Below are 22,073 nucleotides of genomic sequence, written 5' to 3'. Positions count from 1 at the left end.
GGGGTATGTAAGGCGGTTTACAGAAGTGTGCTCCTTATCAGACCTCTGAAAGAAAACAGACAGTTTACTGTGCTGTCAGACAGTCAGGAAGTGTGATGAAGACACAGTGCTCAGTTACAAAACATCCGATTGGATCAGCATTATGTAAAACTTAGGTTCTCCATCATGTACAGTGTAATCATGTTTTGTATTGCTGGAAAGCTGATGCCATGGGGAACAAGTTGGTGTCTCAGCTACAAAGGTTAACCTGGTGTGATATACTTGGAGATCAAGCAGGATCAGGATCTATACTGTTTTGTCATGATTGTGTCTTTAATTGATGACTTGGTGTTTTGCTCTTTCCTCTTTTTATACACAAGGGGAAGCATGCAATGGTTTGGTGAGACTTGTCAACATGATCTCGCATCACATGCCTATGCCCACAAGTCATTTGCAGAAGCACACGCCAAGTTTTGTTGCAGCTCCGTACTCTTCTCCCCTGTGCAGTATTGGTGATATAGGAAGCCACATCTCTGCTTTCCTTGAGCACAGCCCAGTTTCATAGGAAATTGTTCTAACCGGGAATGAGATTAAATATAATTCTAATGCAAAATTAGGTAACACACACATATACAGCATCTGGAGGCATAGCATCTCTGTACAAGTTTCTCTGGAGGTGTATTTACCTGTCTGGGCCAATTGAAAACATCCACTAAAAGTGAAATACTATTTTTTTTAAACTCCAGAAAGTTAGTTATCCCTTTAAAACACTCTTGCAAAGACTGTTACTTTATCGCCACCTAGTGGCTGTTTGCAGATAGCACGCCACGCGATGAAAGGGACAGTTGCCCGTGTCAGCGACGGCTGATGTGAGATCACGTGAAAACGGCTCGACGTTTGGTCATTAAGGGCCTGTGTTTGGGGCACGGCAGCGCTTCTGAATGGCAGCCCTTTGGTTGCGAAAGCCAAATGATCTCATGAGCGGAGGGCGGGGCTTGACAGAAGCACAGAACCACAGGGAGCAGGGGTCCGCGTGGGGGGCTGGCAGTCGCTGTCCGCTGATCCCATGGAACTCCTCTGGCCCCACGCGCAGCCTTCGTGTGGGCCCAGCGGAAGGAGGGGGAGGAGAGTGGGTGCGGGCGGAACAGAGAGGCAGCAGTACGTCCGTCGGGCTACACCTACATCCCACACCCACGCGCGTCACAGCGAGACGCGCTCTCCAGGAGACGTCCCAAATTCCCGCTGAGCTGAAGGGTGATGCGTTTAAGAATAAACCATCGGCAGTGTTTAGGGAAAGCCGACGTACCCCCCCCATCCCCCGTCCCCCGTTCCACCCATGCCCAAGGCTGCTGCATGCAGACAGAAGTTCTTTTCTGGAGCGCTAGACTGTTGCCAGGCAAAACGAGAAGGCCCGAAAGAGAAAAGCGATTCGATTGGCTGTGACCGCCAGCTTCGTGCGCCTTATTGGCTGAGGAGTTTGCTTCCTAAATGTCAGGCCACCGCTGCCTACTCAAGAGTCAGTGGAGATTCAGGCAGGATTTAAACAGACACAAAACCCACTGACAGCACAGGCAGACAATCACGGCTAAAATAAAAACTTTCTCCTGCTCAGTTTCTGCAAGGCCAATGTTGGAGGACATGGTACTGAAGGACATGTTCTCATATAGGAATGCTGTGCTTTAATACATTCATCTGAAGGATGCTCAGTTATCATTGTATGTAGTCAAAGCCAGTCATGATGCTTTGAGCTTTTTCCAGCTCCTCCAAACTACAGTACATAATGACAGGAACAGAAAGGCTATGAATGTGTCCTTTTGGACAGTTTGTATGCTGCACTCACCTGTGTGTTCTCTGTTGTCCTGATACTCAGAGTGTGGATCCCTCTCAGAGTCTCTGTAGCCTCCCGCCTGTTCCTCCCTGCAGCCTCCCGCCTGTTCCTCCCTGCAGCCTCCGGCCTGTTCCTCCCTGCAGCCTCCCGCCTGGTCCTCCCTGCAGCCTCCGGGCTGTTCCTCCCTGCAGCCTCCCGCCTGGTCCTCCCTGTAGCCTCCGGCCTGTTCTGCCCTGTAGCCTCCGGCCTGTTCCTCCCTGGAGCCTCCCGGCTGTTCCTCCCTGCAGCCTCCGGCCTGTTCTGCCCTGTAGCCTCCGGCCTGTTCCTCCCTGGAGCCTCCCGGCTGTTCCTCCCTGGTGCCTCCGGCCGGTTCTGCCCTGTAGCCTCCTGCATGTTCCTCCCTGTAGCCTCCGGCCTGTTCCTCCCTGCAGCCTCCGGCCTGTTCCTCCCTGCAGCCTCCCGCCTGTTCTGCTCCGTAGCCCCCTGCATGTTCCTCCCTGTAGCCTCCGGCCTGTTCCTCCCTGCAGCCTCCCGCCTGTTCTGCTCCGTAGCCCCCTGCATGTTCCTCCCTGTAGCCTCCGGCCTGTTCCTCCCTGTAGCCTCCCGGCTGTTCCTCCCCGTAGGCTCTTGGCTGTTTCTCCCTGTAGCCTCTGGCCTGTTCCTCCCTGTAGCCTCCCGGCTGTTCCTCCCCGTAGGCTCTTGGCTGTTCCTCCCTGTAGCCTTCTGCCTGTTCCACCCTGTAGTCTTCCACCTGTTCCTCCCTATAGCACACCAAATGGTCCTCCTGTAGCACAGTGTGCCTAAATGGACTCAGACTGTCCTCCTCCCTATACATCGCTAGCTGGTCCCCTGCTCCAGTGTCGCTCCAGGCGGGGTTCCTGAAGCACTCTATCTCTGTAGGGGCGGCCTCCCACCCAGAGGGCGAGGTCACCTGGAACCCCCCCTGCACTGCTGGCTGCATCCCTAACAGCGCACCATTTCTGCAGCGCCTCTCTTCTGCATCCTCGACCACGCCATCCCTCTGCAGGGACCGCCCAAAGCGGAGCATCTCACCGCGTCCCCATCCAACCCAATCACCTCCCTGCGTTACGCTGTCTCCAGGCAACCGGAATGCCGCCTCTCTCGCAGGCCACGACCCTCCTCCAAAGCTCCTGATCTGTCCGTCCCCCAGCGCTTCGGCAAGCCCCTTCTCAGACTCCGCCCCCTCTTTGCCCCGCCCTGCCTGCTCCCCTTCCTTTGACACGCGGTTCCACGGCGGTAGCAGCAGTCTCCCAAACTGCCTCCGTCCACCCTGAGGCCCTGCCTGGCATACTGGGTGGTTCAGGGCCCCCAGCACTGGCTCCTCTCGGCCTGCCACTCTGCACGGCCCCTCCCTCTCCCCATGGCCGCTAGCCTGAGCCCCTCCCATGTTGATGATGTCAGACTGAAGCAGCAGCTGCCTGGCCCCACTCTCCCTTTCAGGACCCGCCCCATTGCCCCTGATCCCACCCTCATCCTCTGGGGGCCCCTGGGGTGAAAGGGGAACACCGACTGCTGGGGCCCGCCCTCCACTCCTGCTGCAGGGACACAAGGAAAGGGTTCATTATGCCCCACCCAATCCATAACACCATTTTAATCTTGAATCCAGCATGGCCTTGAATGAAGCTAAGTAAAAGTTCCTGCTCATTTTTCATGATTTGGTAAAACTAGCACCACAATATAATTTTTTGCCAGATATATGTGATTGCACATATATTGCAACATGTGAAAGTGGAAATAAGTTTCACATCTTCAGACACTACATGGCCAGAAATGTGTAGAAACCTGACATCCTCATTCACTATGGGCAACATATCATTCATTATGGGCACTAATAAGGAGTTGGTCCACCCTTTGCTGCTATAACACCTTTTACTCTACTGGGAATGGTCGTATACTAAATGTTGGAATACTGTTGCAGAGAGCCAACTGATTTCCAACTGATCCCAAAGGTGTTGGATGGGGATGAGGTCAGGGCTCTATGCAAGTTATTCAAGTTCTACCACACCATTCTTGACAAAAACATTTCTATGTGAACCTCGCGGTGTGCCAGGGGGCATTGTCATGCTGAAACAGGAAAGGGCCTTCCCCAGACTGTTGGGGTAGTACATGATCATCTAGAATGTAACTGAATGCTGTAGCATTACCATTTGCCTTCACTGGAACTAAGCCCAAACCATGAAAACTATACACCATACACTGGGTGTCCATATACTTCTGTATACAGTGTATTTTTTGTGGTATATGTTTTTTTCCATGAGGGCATGGTGTGAGAAAAATCCTTTTGAGGCAAATCAAGCAGAGGAAAAAGCTACGTCATCCATTATGTCAAAAATAGATTTAATAATGGTTATTATGTTGTTGTGACTATTTTCTTTAGACACGTTTTTTTACTATGATGAGCAAGTAAATGGTTCCTGACGTTTTGGCAGCAGCCTTATTTACCAGTGCAAATCTTAAACACACACACACACACACACACACACACACACAAGGTAAAATCTATTCTGTTTGCCTGTTAACAGAACAAAATAGGCACATTAAAATCGATTTTGACCTTGATTAAGAGGTCTGTTCTGTGAGGACGTGAGCAGCCTGAGGGGAATGGGGGACTGTGAGTGTGAGGATGTGAGCAGTGTGAGGGGGGGCTGTGAGTGTGTGAGCAGTGTGGGGGGGGGGGGACTGAGAGTGTGAGGATGTGAGCAGTGTGAGGGGGGGCTGTGAGTGTGTGAGCAGTGTGGGGGGGGGGGGGACTGAGAGTGTGAGGATGTGAGCAGCGTGAGGGGGGGCTGTGAGTGTGAGGATGTGAGCAGCGTGAGGGGGGGCTGTGAGTGTGTGAGCAGTGTGGGGGGGGGACTGTGAGTGTGAGGATGTGAGCAGCGTGAGGGGGGGCTGTGAGTGTGTGAGCAGTGTGGGGGGGGACTGTGAGTGTGAGAATGTGAGCAGCGTGAGGGGGGGCTGTGAGTGTGTGAGCAGCGTGAGGGGGGGGTGAGGATGTGAGCAGCTTGAAGGAGGCTGTGAGTGTGAGGATGTGAGCAGCGTGAGGGGGGGCTGTGAGTGTGTGAGCAGTGTGGGGGGGACTGTGAGTGCGAGGATGTGAGCAGCGTGAGGGGGGGCTGAGGATGTGAGCAGCGTGAAGGAGGCTGTGAGTGTGAGGATGTGAGCAGCGTGACGGGGGCTGTGAGTGTGAGGATGTGAGCAGTGTGAGGGGGGGCTGTGAGTGTGAGGATGTGAACAGCGTGAGGGGGGGCTGTGAGTGTGAGGATGTGAGCTGGTAAAAGGCCCTGCATTGACCTGCTGCTCAGGGTCAGTACCGGGCTCCGGGGAGATGGCTGATCCTGCTCTACTCAGGGCCCTGATCCGAGGAGCAGGAGGCTCACCTGTTCCAGCTCAGCTCTGGGATATGTGCGTAGGGAGGTGGAGAAGGCCGGTCCCTGATCCCCTCCACCTGCAGGTGATCCCCGAGGTGACCCCTGGACCACGATCTGAAACACAGCAGAAGCTGTCTACAGGGGATCGTTCCCTCCTCTACCCCAATGCTGGTCCCTAACGGTACCACAATACTGACTAAAAACAAGAGGAAATCCCACCTCTTCAAGTCCCATAAACTATCAACCTCCTCCTAATAAACCCTCCTCCCCAGATTTGTGTCCCATATCCCATCTCCTCTACTAGCCCCCCCCGCCCCCCCACACACACACACACACACACACCTGCCAGCTCCTCTCTGATCCCCTGTGGTTGAGCCCTGCTGTGTTCTGCTCCAGCTGCCCTCCTCCTGAATTCGCCTCAGCACGGCTCCTCCTGTTTCTCCTGCTGAAGGCACAGACCCTGTGGATTCGGTGCTACACTGAGGTCAGTCGCCAGAGCCCTGTACACACACAGTACCAATGCCCTGTACAGAGTACCAGAGCCCTGTACACACACAGTACCAATGCCCTGTACAGAGTACCAGAGCCCTGTACACACACAGTACCAATGCCCTGTACAGAGTACCAGAGCCCTGTACACACACAGTACCAATGCCCTGTACAGAGTACCAGAGCCCTGTACACACACAGTACCAATGCCCTGTACAGAGTACCAGAGCGCTGTACACACACAGTACCAATGCCCTACACAGAGTACCAGAGCGCTGTACACACACAGTACCAATGCCCTGTACAGAGTACCAGAGCCCTGTACACACACAGTACCAATGCCCTGTACAGAGTACCAGAGCCCTGTACACACACAGTACCAATGCCCTGTACAGAGTACAAGAGCCCTGCACACACACAGTACCAATGCCCTGTACAGAGTACCAGAGCCCTGCACACACACAGTACTAATGCCCTGTACAGAGTACCAGAGCCCTGCACACACACAGTACTAATGCCCTGTACAGAGTACCAGAGCCCTGTACACACACAGTACCAATGCCCTGTACAGAGTACCAGAGCCCTATACACACAGTAACAATGATCTGTACACAAATATCCAACACCAACCATAACTCACCCGGAAAAGCATGTGGAGTTTCCAGCACTGTACACAGTACAATCTCCTAAACAGGATTTTGGCTTCACCTGCCCACGGCACACCCTAATGTCAAACACATCAGCGCAGGTTAAATGAAAGCGTGGATGACTGTTGAGCAGAGTGTCCACACACCCTGCGACCAATCAGAATCTTCCTTTTACCACACCTCTCCTTTTCCTCCAGACAAAATGTCTACCCCTCCCTCCACCCTCTCACTCTAACACCTTCTCTCTGGAGTAATCAACACTAATTCAAACTCATGTAAAAGGATGGGTAGGAATCCTGTAGATCCTGAAGGTTCTGGCATCTGAAAGGATCCAAACAGAAATAAGGGGCGGTACTCTAAGGGGGATGTAGCGGGGCAGGGATGGCGTGTCAGAGGCCACCCTAACCCTCGCCTCTCTTCCGTGCCAACTGCACAGACCGCCATATGCTGAGATGCAAGTGTGCGCACCAACCAGCACACAACCAGCTGGGCAGCACAGAGGGAAACCCTTTTTAACGTTACGGTATCAGAGAAAATGAAACAAAAAAACTTGCAAGGTGTTGGGTCACAGGAACGCGCTCGTTTGAAGCTCCAAAAAACAACAAAAATTATTTTACCATGTCAAGTCCTACTTATCAAATCACCAAATTACCTGTCGTACTTTATGGGCTACCAATCTTGTGTGAATAATTACAGCAAACACCATAAATGAAGTACTTAACTAAAAAAAAATCTATGGTACTTTTACAGAAGTCCACACTGTAGGACTGACAATTACGTACAGCACCATAACCAACCTCTTTTCTTTTTCTAAAAGACGAAGGTCACATTAATATTCTCCTTGTTTTTTTCAGCCTTACCATTGCTTCAGCGCCCTGTATGTGTTGCACAACGTTTGACTCATTGACAAAGAACAGGCTTGGCGGGGCCTCACAAGCTCAGGACGCTCACAGCTCACATGCACAGACTGGCACGAGACTGAGGGGGAGACTGAAAGACTCACTCTGTCTGCGCAGGGCCCCTCTGTCTGCGTGCTGGGCCCTCAGCGCAGCCAGGATCCTCTGCGCAGATGCGGACAGGGGCTGTCCAGCCCGGCTGCGGTGCTCCATCTCCGGTCCTCTCAGGCCGCCTGCGCAGACGAGGAGTCGCAGCGTGTGAACATGCGCAGCTGAGGCATGAGGCCACAGCTTAGCACCGAGGCGACAGGTTCCTTTGCTAAGCGGGGGCAGACAGCTCTCCCTGAGGGAAGACTGAAATAAAGCGCTTTCTGTGGAAAAACACAGCAGCCTTACTAATCTCTTGGGACAATCTGTTGGACCTGCTGGACTTCCATTAAAACCAGAGGCAACCTGCTTAAAACCTTCATGCGATGGTCATTATCACATCCGCCTGACCATCGGCTATTCAGCCCATGCACACCAAACCTGAGCCCACGTCCCACAGCCCAGTGGAGGCAGGGTGTGTGCGTGCATGCGTATGAGAGAGCCCACTGGAGAGGAAACAGACTGCGTAGTTCCTCCAGAAGTGCTGACGTCAAGCAGCCGAAACTCTTCAGGGGGCACTCCCATGCTCCCCTCTGTGCGCTGTGACAGGAGGGTCCCCCTCCAAAAAAAGAAAACATACGAGCCGGTCCGTGCCCCTGGCACGCCGCGGGGTCTCTGCGAGCGCTCCCGCCTCCCACAGCCCTCCAGGCCCTGCACCGCCCTCTTCGGCAGCCTGTCGTCCAGGTGACAGCAGACGTGGAGATCGCGCTCCCTCTTCAGGGTGCGCCTCCGCTCCAGCTGGGCCCTCTCACCCCGGATCTCCCCCACCATGTCCTTCTTTAAATTATTCAGGCTGTTGAGCTCAGCCTCCAGGTCCTGCGAATGTCCCTCAGCCCCTGAAGGAAGGAAAGAAGAAGAGAAGGAAGGAAGACAGACAGACAGAGGGATGGAAAGAGACAGAGAGTGATAGAGCCGTCAAAATTGGCCAAAAATGACGTTTCAATATTCCTTCTAAAAAAAAACACTTTCGTTCTAATACATTCAAATATACAATACAATTTTAAAGGTTAAATTACGTGCCAGAATTTCATCAACTCTCGGGCTGTGTCAATTATGTCTTAAGCTGGACGGAGTGTAGCACAGTGGGTAAGGAACTGGGCTCGTAATCGAAAGGTCACAGGTTTGATTCCCGGGTAAGGACACTTGAGCAAGGTACTTAAATTGCTTCAGTATATATCCAGCTGTATAAATGGATACAATGTAAAAATGCTATGTAAAAGGTTGCGTAAATCGCTCTGGATAAGAGCGTCTGCTAAATGCCTGTAATGCAATAATGCAATTATGTCCGCAAGACGGCAAACCAAGGCAAAGAGAGATAACTAGCGTAGGTACATGTTACTGGAACTGAATACAGTCTAGTTGAATGTTCAAGTTAATGTTTTTTTTTTCTTCAATATGGCTTTTAAGATCTACATACAGTACACTTTTATAATCAGTTTGTTTTCATAAAATTAAGACAAATATGAGAAATGTGACTAAAAATTATTTTTATCCCGATCAGGGGTTGACATGAAAAGCACACAAGCAAGCATGCAAGGCAAAAGGACTAAAATGCGAGGCTATTTTATGTCCTGACAAAAAGCATCTTTTTGTAGTGCATGTGTACTTGCATGCCACTTACGTCAACCCCTGATCCTGATGGATAATTTACATTAAAGCACGATTAAAAAATGAAAAGTTTAATACCCCTATGACCCAGCAACTTCCGTTTTCAACGGGGGGGGGGGGGGGGGGCGCTAAAAAGCAAGATTTATTTTTGGTTCAACAAAGCTGCAATAAAAATTCTAGGGATGGTGATTTTCAATCATTTCACAGATCGAGTAATCTCTTAATGTGCTCGATTCCAAATCGATTCCTAGCACGGGGAGGGATCTATTGTTTACTGTTGTACAGAAAATTCAAGAAAGCATAACAACCCAGTATCCAAATTATTCCATCATAATAAAGTCTTGATGCTCGGTTTATTGTGTCAATAAACTGCAGTTTGTACCAGGGAAGGAAACGAGGCATGAAACCGTGATGGGTGGGCGTTTGCGGGGTGGAGGATGAGTGACGTGCAGATACAGACGGCAGCAGCCGGGTCCTCACCTTGGCCTTCCCACACAGGGTCTGGGTGATCCATTGCAGGCCGGCCCTGGTCCCGCACTCCTAAGCCGGGGCCGGAGGAGCTGCGGCTGGGTCAATTCTGCCGCCGCGTCTTCAGCTTCTTCTCCCCGTGCAGGGCCTGAAGCTCCTCCTCCAGCCGCACCACATCTGCCTCCACCAGCTGCGAGGAGGCCACCTGCACCGGGGTGACCCAGCAGGCCTTCAGCACCTCCCCGAGTGAAGCCTCTTCCAGGAGGTGTTTCCCGGAGTCCCGTAGAGTCCGGAAGGAGCATGCCTTCCCCGGGGAGAGCACACTGTTGCAGCAGAGGCGCTGGAACTACTGGTGTTCGGGGAGTGTCCAACAATCTGGTAGCCCAGTCTCACCACCGCCTCCACAAACTGACCCCCATCCAACATTTCTGCACTGGTCCCCCACACAGGGGTGAAGTTATAAAAATGACATGTATATGCATGTGAAGAAAATACCAAGGGGAAGGTGTCCAGTCAGTCCCACATATCCTAGCAATATATATCAACAACAGACAGTAAAGTCATTGATGTTAGTGACAAATCTTATTTACGATTTGAGGACTTTTTTTTTTTTTTTTTTTTAATCGTGTTGACATACAGCTTAATATTCTTGCATTATACTGGCACACACTGTTGAACTTTCCCTGAAATGGGGTCGATGTTGAAAATAGACGTGGACAGGCAGAACAGGGGGGTCCATTAGCTACTTAAAACTCCTGATTATTTGAGACCATCAGTAAAAGCCAACCACAAGCTGTGTCTAGCTAACTAGCTAGTTAACCGGCTAGCTAAGGTTAGCTCGCAGTAGCTAATGACTGTAAAACATCTTTATGACGCTAGAAAACGATTAATTGCTAACGATAGTTAATTCGTGAAGTTTTCAGACGTCAGATCAGCTCATGAGTTATTGTGCAACACAAACAACCACTACACAAACTTCGCTAAGCTAGCTTGATTCAGCTAACTAGTTCGCTCTGATCGAAGTGAAAAGAGCCGCCTGAATTATAACGTTAGTTAGCTAAGTCAGGGTAACGGTTAGTCACCAAGCCCTGGCTGCCGAGCTAGTTAATGTTGTTACAGTTGGCTAATTCACATGTGGCAACGGTCAGCTTTAGGACTAGTTTAGCTTAAAACCATTCGTGAACTACCAACGAACAACGTTGATATACGTTTGAGATATTACCTCCAGATCTGGCACACACAGCGTCCTGACTCCTAGTGCCAATTTCCAATTGTCGGTCTGCTTAGTATCCGTTGTTCCGCGCCCCGACGACTCAAACGTGCAGTCTATTCTTACCAGATTTGAAAATAGTTAACCCGCACAATCTTGAAAAAATTGCCTAAATTTAAAAATAAAAAATAAAACATACAATACATAAAATACACGCGTTGGATATATATATATGTGTGTGTGGACAGGGTGACAAATTAGGAAACTAAAGGAAAAACGAACATAAATTGTCTTAGTAAGGTGTTGGGCCATCACTGGCTGCCAGAACAGCTTCAGTGTGTCTTTGGCATAGATTCTGAACTCTACTGGAGGGATGGAACACCATTCTTCCAAAAGTTATTCCCTCATTTGGTGTTTTGATGATGGTGGTGGAGAGCGCTGTCAAACATGTCCAAAATCTCCCATAGGTGTTCATTTGGGTTGACTGGTGAAGGCCATAGCATACAATTCACATCATTATAATACTCATCAAACCACGATGGCCCCTCGTGCCAGTGAGGATGGAGGCATTATCATCCTGGAAGTGACCACTCCCATCAGGATATAAATGCTTCATCATAGGATAAAGCTGATTGCGCAGAATAACTTTGTATTGATTTGCAGTGACCCTTCCCTCTTAGGGGACAAGTGGACCCAAACCATGCCAGGAAAATGCCCCCACAGCATAACAGAGCCTCCAGACCATCACTGCAGAGGTCAAGCATTCAGTCCTACCGATCTCTTAGTGTACACCACACATGCACATGCCCACTTGTCGAGAACATGGTGAAGGATGACCATATCACTTTTTTCCACATCTCTGCTGTAGACCAGTGCCTATGGTTTTTGCATAGATCTAAATGCAGACGTCACTTTAGTCACTGTTCCTATTGAAAAAGCAGCCAGTTGAGCAGTTTTTGTGAATGAAGCTCCTGCCACCTGTGCCCCAACAATGAACCCTCTTTCATAGTCTCTTAGATCTTTTCATTTTGCCATCTTGATCCAAAATCAAGATCAACTGGGCTTGCTCAGCATTTTTATACATGCTACAGAGCATGATATAATGTTAATTGCTTAACTGTATCATGCAGTACATGTATGGAAGCATTTGTAAGTTATATATATATATATAAAATTTCAAAGACACAGCAGTGAAAAACACTTAGGCTTTGCGTTTAGTAGTAAGTCTATCTTTTCTAGGCTCACTATCATGTGTTAACAGATAAAAGACATCTCTATATAACAGTATAATAGTTGCATATAGTAGCACGATGCAAATAAATGCAGCCACTAATTGACAGGTTGCAGGTGCAATGACGGCGGAGGAATAGGCTGAGGAGAAATAAAGCGCCAATGAATGTGAATGATTAACTGAATGGGGAAAAAGGCTTTTTTTCATTTTTTTTTTTTTTTTTGATTCATTTATTTTTCTGTGCATCAAAATACTTTTTTAAAAATCCGCCAATAGTCACAAGGCCACACATGAAGATGAGACATGGTTGCACCAGACTTAGTAAAATTACACCCCGCCACTAAATAGTTACTGAGACTTTTTTATTGTGCGTCTGGCGACATTTTGTGGGAGGGGTCTGGCAACGCTGTCTCTCGCTGGCACAGCCAGGAAGTGCACTGGACATACGAGCGGTTACTGGAAACGGGCACAAGTAAGCTTCACACAATTCCCTAATTGACTTTACCCGTTAAGGAATACATGTATTCAACGATACGAAGTTATGATAGGCCTACTTCTTGTGTACTGTATTAAACTACTAAGTCTAAATCTGAGAATAAATGGTTAAGTAACGATGTGTGGTAGGCTATTGAGCGTTCCTGTTGCGTGCGAAGTGGTGCACGCTGCAGTTCCTTTTCTTCAACCAATGCAATGGAGTGTAACGTTAGCCAAAAGTAATTTTTAAAAATGTGCGTTTTTTTGCTGGGCTAAAAGAAAAACATTCACCCACATCGAGTCTTTTCGGAGACGGCACCTCTGTTATAACAGGATTCGTACGGTCATGAAAAACCTGGTCATTGAAATTTAAAATGCAATTTCCAGGCCCTGGAAAAGTTATGGAAAATAATATTTTTTGAAAAGTTTTGGAAAAGTAATGTAAATATAGCTAAAGTTGCATAAAATATAATTACTAATTAATCCAATCATAAAAATAGTATGTATAGTAATAAAACGTAAATTGGCACGTAACCTTCGCGGTATTTTGGTGGTGTGAGAAGTTAATTCGGTCTGGCTCAAGCCGGGCACCCACCGCACGCGTCGCGTAAGCGTCGCGTAAAGCCGGGCACCCACCGCACGCGTATCGGCCGCGAGCGCACTACGCGCGTATTACGCGCGTAACTGAAGCGTAGTTGAAGTTCTGTTATTACAACGGCAGCGGGCGACGTCGTCTCCACCAGATGCGAACGCGTCGCGTACCGGCTGCGAAGCTCGCGCGACACAAGCGAACTGAAGCGTAGTTTTTCGCTTCTGTTCTATTTTTTCGGCTTGTCGCGCGTCACGTTGGCCTGTTTATACACAGAAATATGCTCTAAAATGCTAGGTATACATGCTCTGATTTATATTTCATTCTTATATTACTGGGGGTGTGTCCCTAGTTACCTCCCAGATATTTTTAAGCAGCTAAAAAAAATACAAGCCTTTTCGTTTTGTAAAAATAAATAAATAACTGGAACCTGGGGGAAAGGCAAACTTAGTTTCGCTGTCTTATTTTGCGGAGGGGGTGGGGTAAATTTGAAAATACACCACAGAAAGACGTAGGCTATTGAGTGACGTAGAAGGGAATGCACCGAGCAGCGGTTTGTTAGCTCGAGTATTGGAAGATAGTTTTTAACCAACCATTGCTCAGCCTATTTGACTTCTCCGATGTCTTCGTTCGCCGTGCTTTCAAAAAGGGCTTGTTAATAAAAATCAGATAATCCACAGAGCTTTAAAAAAATCAGATTATTTAGTGGTCTTGTCGATGAAAATGCACCTATTTTATAAATGAAGTTGTAAGCAAGCCTTTATTGCACTTGTACTTCAAAGCTTCCGGTGTTCATGGCGTTGTGGTGTTCATATCTCTTCAAGATTAAACTGTTACTGTCTTTTTCATGATTAGCTGATTTTACTAAATATGATCCTATAAATGTTTTGACGTGAATGACAAGACAACACGGGAATTCCCAATGGTTGATTACGGATTATTTATTATTATTATGATCATTACATATTCTTCATGAAATTGGCACGCTTGTTAACCAAGCAAATAAATTAATACAGTTTGAGATTGATTGTTATGCAGGCTACGTTGCGATTTAAGTTTATGGTAATTCTTGAAAGCGTTTACTTTCTCACGTATTTACGAGTTAACGAAATATTACCAAATTAACAAACTGAAAAAGGTCTCTCACCAAAGTATTCACTTAACCCATAATCAACAGTCCTGAACAAACATGAAATACACGATGTAAGCCCACTGCAGACTGCGAGAGCTACTAGGAATATATAGCTTTTACGCAAGCCTTTGCGCGACACAAACGGAACCAGTGGAGACACCCTACGCGTCGCGCCGTGCTGCTTCGCCCTGCTGTTTACGCGACGCTTACGCGACGCGTGCGGTGGGTGCCCGGCTTTAGAAGGGTCACCGTCAGCTCACAAGGGACATACTGACTGTACTAACTAGCGAATGTACAGAGAAAGAGACGTTCGACTGGAAAAAGAAAAAAAAAAAGGTCGCACCAGAACAATTATTTGCACTCGCACAAATGCTCCCAATTATATTTCGAGGTCGCACAGATTACATTTCTGGAGAATATGCGACCAAAACGGTCGCAATTGCGAGCCCTGTTTGAGACATTGACAAAAATGTTAAACTATTCGAATTAAAATATGAGAGAATGTATCTAAGTGTGTCTGTCTGGTGTTTGTTTTAGAGAGGCACCATATGTTTCAGATGCAGACCTAATTTTACTTAGTGTTACAATAAATAATTTTAAATCGTCCCGCTGAGATAAAGTCATTTGTTTTGGTCATGGAAATTCAGTTAAAGGTTGTGGAGAAGTCATGGAAAAGTCATTGAAAATCATTGGTGAAAAAGTGTATGAACCCTGTTATAACTTAATCACTCAGTGAACCATTGAGTAGCAATTCAGTAATTACACAGACAGCTACTATCGACATATAAAAGTCATTTTAATGGTAAGGCGATTGGAGTTAGACGTATGAACAAAGTCCAGTTGTCTAACGTGGCAGCAAAATCATATAACCACTCAGTCCACACCATTAATGCTCCTCAGTTCAGGTGCATGACCATACTGTTGTAGTCTGTATTTCCCGGTCACTTGTCTCCCCAGTACTGTCTCTGTGTCTGTGTTCCCTGAGCTGCTTCACTCCCCTGTACTTGTGTGATTTCACTATTCGGGTGGTTCCGGGTTTTCGTGGTTTCCCCCCTTCTTTCCAGTCTCGCTTTACTTTCTTCCTGCTGATTTCTAGTTTTACTAATTTCTACTAATCCCTACTAACTTATAGATTGTAAAGTACTAACCTCACTAATATACTAACATGTGAATATTACTAATGGACTAACACACACTAGTTTTGGGTTTTTGATAGTTTAGATCACTATACTAATACATTAACCAGTCTCCCCTTTTCCATGCTGCGCTGTAGCTCCGCCCCTTTTCTTTCTAGCCTGCTCTAACGCTGAGTTCTGCAATTGCTTGCACCTGTCTCTTGCTCTGACTGCACCTCTCTCTCTCTGCACGTGTTTTACCTGCTTCACCCAGGCCGTCTATTATCATTGTTGTCTATGTGATTCCAGTCCGCGTTTTGTCAGTCCCCTGTCATTTAATTAGTTTTCCTAATGTTCTTCACCTGGATGTTGTTTGTTACTCCTCCCTCACTCACTTAACCCCTCCTTGATTGTTATCTTCCCCAGTGTATAAATGTCAGTCTTTTCCACTTGTTTCGTGTCAGAACGATGATCATATTCATTGTGCCGATTATTTGTAAGCCTTTGTTTATTGAGATTCCTGCGACACCCCTTTGCCCGACTTCGAGTTTGCCTGCCCCTTTTGGTTTTGTTTGCTTCTGGTTCGACCTTCGCTTTTCTTTGACTTCTCTTTTGCCTGCCCCTTTGTACCTTCGCTATTTCTGATCTCCTGGTTTTTGACTTTTTGCCTGTCTTTTTACTATTCTTTTGGAAACTCGATTCGGCACCGCCCTCTCTCTGATCACCTGGCTTCGAACTTCGCACTGATTAAAGACAACGTTTTTTGGATTTCCCTGGTCTGCGTGTGGGTCCTTACACAGAACATCACACATACAGCCAACATCAGCGTCGCCGTGATTTACCCGCTGTTTCTATCTGTTTTTGTTGTGGACTACGTAGGCTATAGGTATAAGTTAAATGATTATCAAGTGATTACAATATCACATTGTGTCAGAAGCATTAAACATATATTAAGTTATGTTTGCACTGTGCAGCAGTCCATTTTTTAGCCGAAACGTGCAACCATGTTATCCTCACCCATTTATTTGTCGGGTTGTTACCGGGTTGCTAGTTTTTTTGTGGTTACAGAATGATTTAAATGAATTATCACCACATTTCTGTTTTCACTATCAACAATGACATCCATTCTGGGGAATACGGTGCAAGCCTAGACCAATAGGAGTGACTGGAGAAATTCTATTCTTTTCAAACTGCCTTATTTTAAGATTAAATTTTCCTGGAATTCACATTTCACAAATGTTTGATTTAATAATATCAATGTAAACATTTTTACTACAGTAAAGGTTTATTTATTTCACTTAAAATTAAATTGACTCAATTGTTTTCAAGGAGCTGTTTCCTTGTAGAAGCAAGTTATAGATAACAAATGTATTCTTTGGCTACAACTTATAATATTAACCTTATTTTCTTTCCATACCTTCTCAGCTGTGTGAAGCAACGTACAATGGTTCAAGCAAAGACCTGGATTCTTCGGAAACACTTTGAGGGCTTCCCCAAGGACAGTGACTTTGAGCTCCGAGTGCAACAGGTCCCCGAGCCCAAAGATGGAGGTACTGGTAACTTCACTGACCTTCAGAATTTGCGATGGCTTTTTAGAACTGCTATTGGACAGGTTGTTGACAAATACGTCTTTTGATTTTGCCACTTGCATGCTAAATGAAATGTACAGGGTTAATGTATTTTGCCCCATGTCGTAAGAGAGAGTCCGCTAAATAAGAGCTTAACAGGCTAAATTTTGTCTATTTCAGAGGTTCTTCTCGAGGCTGTTTTTCTCAGCGTTGATCCTTACATGAGGTGTGTATTTGGAGCTATTGGAAAACCAGGGAGAGACGATATTCATTTTGGCTGCAGCAGCTATTCTCAACTGGGAACTGTGGTCCAATAGGGCCCTCTACTAAATGGAAAGGATGTTCCCTCTCACCAAAAAGAAAAGCTTTCATTTTCATGCTTAATAAATTTAACTTTTGCAACACCCAAAAAATTAACACTTGACTACCAATATTTTCATAAAAAAATAAAGCTTGTCTGGTTTTCACATCACTGGTAATATTGGGGTCTTCTAATGATTAAATATTTGTATGCTGGTGTACTGTAGGTTAAGCGTCTGTGTACTAGTGTGTTAAATGGATATTGTCATTGCAGCTTATAATGGGTTTCTGAATTTATAAAGGCTTGCTGTGTCAAATGATATTTTTGACACAGCAAGCTAATATTTGAGGTCCTCAGGCACAGGACGGTCATTTAAGGACCATTTCAATGGGAAAAAACTGGCAACAGCCTGTACTACAGGAACTGCACGAATTCTTAAAATCTCCAGATTAACTCATGATCTCCCAGTTCATGTAGGAGCATCTGAAATGGCAAGTACAGCTTCCACTGGTATATTTGCACTGCCAGTAAACTGGCGCTAATGTGACTTATGAATAATGTATTTCATTTCATAGGCCATACAGCAGAGCACGCATGAAAGAAGGTGATGTGATGATCGGGACTCAAATTGCCAAGTAAGACGCTATTTAAGCAATGACAATAAGGGGCACATTGTGCTTGCTGTTTCTTTTGTTGACACAATATTGTGCTTTTTCATAATTTTCCAAATAAAATAATTTGTTTATTCAAGGCAGCACATATTACTTTTTTTCTTGAGAAAATGCACATCTTGTTTTGCCATCTGTCCCACTACATTCACAAGGAGAAAACACAAACCCAGAGGCCCCATTGACAAGCGAAAGCATAAGTTTTCTTTTCAAATGCATGTTAAACTGTAGAGGTGGCAACTCTTCCATTGTAAATATGGCAAGATATTATGCCATTATGCACTTCTTCAAACGAATGGATTGTACAAATGTCACCTTGTTCCTCTGTAGTTTGCCTAGGCTTTTTTCAGTGGCAAAGCCAAATGAATTGGTTGTGTTTTGTCCAAGTTTGTGGTTCAGTTACAAGTGGTGAGTGCCATCTGAACACATTGAGAACACATTTGAGAAGAAGATATTGGTCAAAGCAGCAATGAGACTGTTCACTGTGAAGGAAAGTTTGAAACCCACGGTCAAGGATCAGCACTTGTGACCAGTCAGGTTGTTGCATTGCAGGGTGATCCAGAGTAAAAACCCCAGCTTCCCGGTTGGGTCCCACGTGGTTACCAGACATGGCTGGAGGACTCACACTCTCTCGGACGGTACAGATATTACACGGTTACTGTCAGACTGGCCTCAGGACTGCCCAATGTCCCTGGCCCTGGGAACCATCGGCATGCCTGGGTAATGTATAAACACCAGTTCTGCGAGCTAGTGTTAGCCGTGATGTGTTCAGTTTAGCAAGGCGGCTAATGGCACTAACCCCAAGTGGAAAACCGCTGTTCTGCATTTAGAATGAACCATTGACCATATCAACCCTGAGAATGGCAGCCCTATAAATGTTTATTGAATTAAAAAATAAACTTTCATTTTGCACTCATCTAAATAGCTTTGCGTCATCTCTTTACAAAAATGGAAAAGGTTCACCGATCTGATGTTCTGCCTGTAGAGCTGCGTTACGGTGCTGAGTCCGATGGTGATGAAGCAGTACGTTTCTTGCATTTCAGGTTGACCGCTCTGTATGGTTTGGAGGAAGTGTGCCAAATTCAACCAGGCGAAATGGTTCTGGTGAATGCTGCGGCGGGTGCTGTTGGGTCTGTGGTCGGGCAGATTGCCAAAATCAAGGTGGGCACAGCTGTCTCGCTTAGCTGTAACCACAGTATTAAATGCGCATATAAACAGAAAGTGTAAATGTACAGTACTGAATTAATGATGATTTGTCTTTTCTTAATTTTAGACTTAATTGAGGGTATTTCCCAGACAAAACCAAATTTGTGATTTTATTTTGTTTTTTAGATCGGGGTCTTGGTAGGGTTGAATGTGCTATATTTGGTTAACAAATTAGTAGATGTCTTCGCATGCTCTTGGTTGTTTACCTGTTTGTTTTAACCACTCTATTTGACTTTCTTTAGGGCTGTAAAGTGGTTGGTTGTGCTGGAACTGATGCCAAGGTGTCATACCTGAAAGAGCTTGGGTTTGATCATGCTTTCAACTACAAGACTGTGACCTCATTGGAAGAGGCTTTGAGAGCTGCCTCCCCAGATGGATATGATTGCTACTTTGATAATGTAAGTTCAGAGTATTTCATCTGCTTTGACATTAGCCACATAAATTTGAGTACTTTGGTACTAGAGACCAAAGAGACGAGATACTTTGGTACAGTTCACCCTGATACGACAGGCCTGAAGAGACACATATTTTTGTTGTGCTTAATGCACCAAAAATGTACATTCAAAAAGCTCAACAGCAATGCCTTGTCACACTAACTATTATGCTTGTCTGGCAGCCTCAATTGTTTCTTATCCATTTATTTTACCATTAAGGTTGGGGGACCATTCTCTAGTGTGGCCATTCCTCAGATGAAGCAGTTTGGTCGGATTGCTGTATGTGGGAGCATTTCCCTGTACAATGACAGCACTCCCCAAACGGGTATGGTTCTCTCAGTTGTGTGCTGTAACTCGGTATTGATGCAAACTGTCCCTGATTGATCCACAAAATATTAAAATAGTCCAAATGACACAATGAGAACAAATCAGCAATGTTGAGACATTTGACAAAAAAGACACACCCTTTATTTTAACCCTCTTCAATAAAGTACTCTGGATATATCATTACATCATATATTATATAGAGAATCACACATGGACAGTTATAAAAGGCCTAAAATTATGTTTCTGAAGTACCGCCTTCCAAACAGAGGCCTTCTCAAAACTGAGATTTTTGCTCAGAAAGCATAGTCTGATAGTCTGATGCCCCCCCCCGAAACAAATAACAGTTGCAGCACTGAGGCAGGTTTACAACTTCAATTGAACATTCCAAACTGGGGAATAAATAAAAGTTCAGAAAGTTGTTTAAAAAATTTTTTTTTTTTAAAAAGGTTTACCTTCATTCATTCATTCCAAACAGCTGTTCAGTAAAGAGCCTCTTTGTGACAGAAAGGGTTATACTGGCCACAATGAGACTAAGGACATTTTTACACTCATAGTAAAGTGGCTTTCATATTAGGCAAAACGTGCATTTTCCTAGAATCATCCATCCAGAATGATTACCATTTTCCCAAACACTAGAGGGCATCAGTAATACCTTTTTGGCAAAGGACAAGCTGCACTGCAGCATATATTGTCACAAAGCAGTCAAAATCTAAAAATGAGCAATTAGTCACTGAAGTAAAACAGCAGAAAAATATTGTAAGGTGAGGTTCAGTCCTAAACAACAGCTGTTCTGTTCAGGCTACCCTTTTCTAGACATGTATATGTAATAAAATATGATTACAAAAGGAGTTGTAATGCAGTTTAAACAAAAATGTGGTTGTCCTGCAATGGCTCTTTTTAGGAAGTTGTGAAGTTGTGTACCGCACTGTAGATGTTAATGGATAACTTCTTCAAATGCTCCCAGGTCCTTTTGTACAGCAACATATGGTATTCAAGCAGCTGAAAATGGAAGGATTTATTGTCGGTCGATGGGAGCATAAGAGTGCGGAATCTCTCCCGCGGCTGATATCGTGGATGAAAGAGGTAAGCTAAGCAGCAAAACTATCAACATTTCCATTAATTTACTTTTTTAACCTGACTTTTAATGTTATAGTGTTATTAGCAAGCTTCTGAGAACAAACTTCTTTAAAAAGAACAGGATGCATAAAGTAATGCGAATGCAGCCCAATCATGGTGGTGATGGTCAGGATTTGCACTACACTATGTGTTCTTTTTTTTGTGCATTAATTATCCACTGCCTTCAGTACGTGAAATGAGAAAATGTGGTTCTTGGCACTGGTCGAACAAAGATGATCAGCATTAAACTGGGTCTTGCAGGGGAAGCTGAAGTGCCAGGAGCACATCACCACCGGCTTTGAGAACATGCCAGCTGCCTTCATGGGGATGCTGAAGGGGGACAACATTGGGAAGGCCATCATCAAAATTTGACAATTCATTCAGAGCCTGTCCTATGCTATCCACCATTGGTACAATCATACAATCAAAAAAAATGTTTTAGGTTTTGTACAAGTTGTTTTCTTGAGTTTTATTCCACATCTGACCAGCCTTAAGAATGTATTCTGGGAGGATTGTTGTTCCCTTGAAAATAAAGAGCAGTATGTGGGGCCATAACCAGTGAAACTTACGGGTGAATGTTTTTGCAGATTCACCATTCCAAAAAAATTTTTTAAATTGCAAGTCCCCACCAGGCTTATGTTTCAGCATGAGTTTTTTCAAGTAATCAACATGGGGAAAAATTTGCTGTCCAATCTCTCATTCCCCTCATTGCAAATGAATCTCAAATGATTTGCTTAATTACTATTGGTTTCAGTTTTCTTGCAAGCCTTTTGTTTAACCTGAATGCAGGACAGTATTTTTAGACCTTGATTTGAATTTCATTAGATGGGCAAGAGTCCCGTTTCTATGGAGAAGATGGCCCTTTTTGTATGCACCAATCAGATGCTGAGAGGTGATCAAAGGAGTAAATGCTGTCAGAGGAACACCTGCCACAGACCAACGTATGAGGTGCTGATGTTCTATAAAAAATATCAATGAATGTATTAATACAACTGTGGACTGCCGAGGGATTTAAAATAGTATTTATGAGATAAACGCAGTCCTCTTTTGAGCATTAGCACCATATTTTTGTTTGAAGGAAATCAAGGAAATTGCATCTTATGAAAACACATAACACGAAAGACTTAAAATGTGGAACCGCACGGCGGTGTCAGTTTTGCTGAACCTGTCTGGTTAATGTCTGCTATACAGACGTGTTTTGAATGAACTTATCAAACGAACACGGTTGCGTTGCGAAGCTGGTTACAGTAA

General features: G+C 45.6%; 2 protein-coding genes across 7 annotated transcripts in view; one reads left to right on the top strand and one right to left on the bottom strand.

Annotated features, from left to right (window-relative positions):
- poln (polymerase (DNA directed) nu) overlaps positions 1-10,783 on the bottom strand; it is a 92,865-nt gene extending 82,082 nt beyond the window's left edge. For 3 of the 6 annotated variants that reach the window (XR_004766251.1, XM_035427204.1, XM_035427200.1), the window contains exons 1-5: positions 10,674-10,783; positions 7,336-7,461; positions 5,539-5,656; positions 5,206-5,310; positions 1,820-3,363 (exon numbers count right to left, since the gene is read on the bottom strand). Coding sequence is in view for 5 of the 6 variants with exons in the window: in XM_035427204.1 (XP_035283095.1) it covers positions 1,820-3,363; positions 5,206-5,310; positions 5,539-5,656; positions 7,336-7,441 (1,873 nt within the window). In the remaining variant the exon portion in view is untranslated. The remainder of the gene's footprint in view (positions 1-1,819; positions 3,364-5,205; positions 5,311-5,538; positions 5,657-7,335; positions 7,462-10,673) is intronic. The other 3 variants (XM_035427201.1, XM_035427202.1, XM_035427203.1) reach the window with 3 other exon arrangements.
- Positions 10,784-12,278: 1,495 nt separating this feature from the next.
- On the top strand, positions 12,279-21,563 carry LOC118231914 (prostaglandin reductase 1-like). The gene is made up of 10 exons (XM_035426291.1): positions 12,279-12,364; positions 16,628-16,752; positions 16,951-16,996; positions 17,647-17,706; positions 18,292-18,459; positions 18,783-18,900; positions 19,188-19,343; positions 19,599-19,704; positions 20,671-20,789; positions 21,084-21,563. The coding sequence occupies exons 2-10, from the start codon at positions 16,647-16,649 to the stop codon at positions 21,192-21,194; spliced, it is 990 nt and encodes a 329-aa protein (XP_035282182.1). The 5' UTR covers positions 12,279-12,364; positions 16,628-16,646; the 3' UTR covers positions 21,195-21,563.
- Positions 21,564-22,073: the final 510 nt, after the last annotated feature.

The sequence above is a fragment of the Anguilla anguilla genome, chromosome 7, assembly GCF_013347855.1.
Source record: "Anguilla anguilla isolate fAngAng1 chromosome 7, fAngAng1.pri, whole genome shotgun sequence".
Lineage (NCBI taxonomy): Eukaryota > Metazoa > Chordata > Actinopteri > Anguilliformes > Anguillidae > Anguilla > Anguilla anguilla.
Note: the sequence above shows the minus strand (reverse complement) of the source record. Positions and strands in the feature narration are given on the sequence as shown.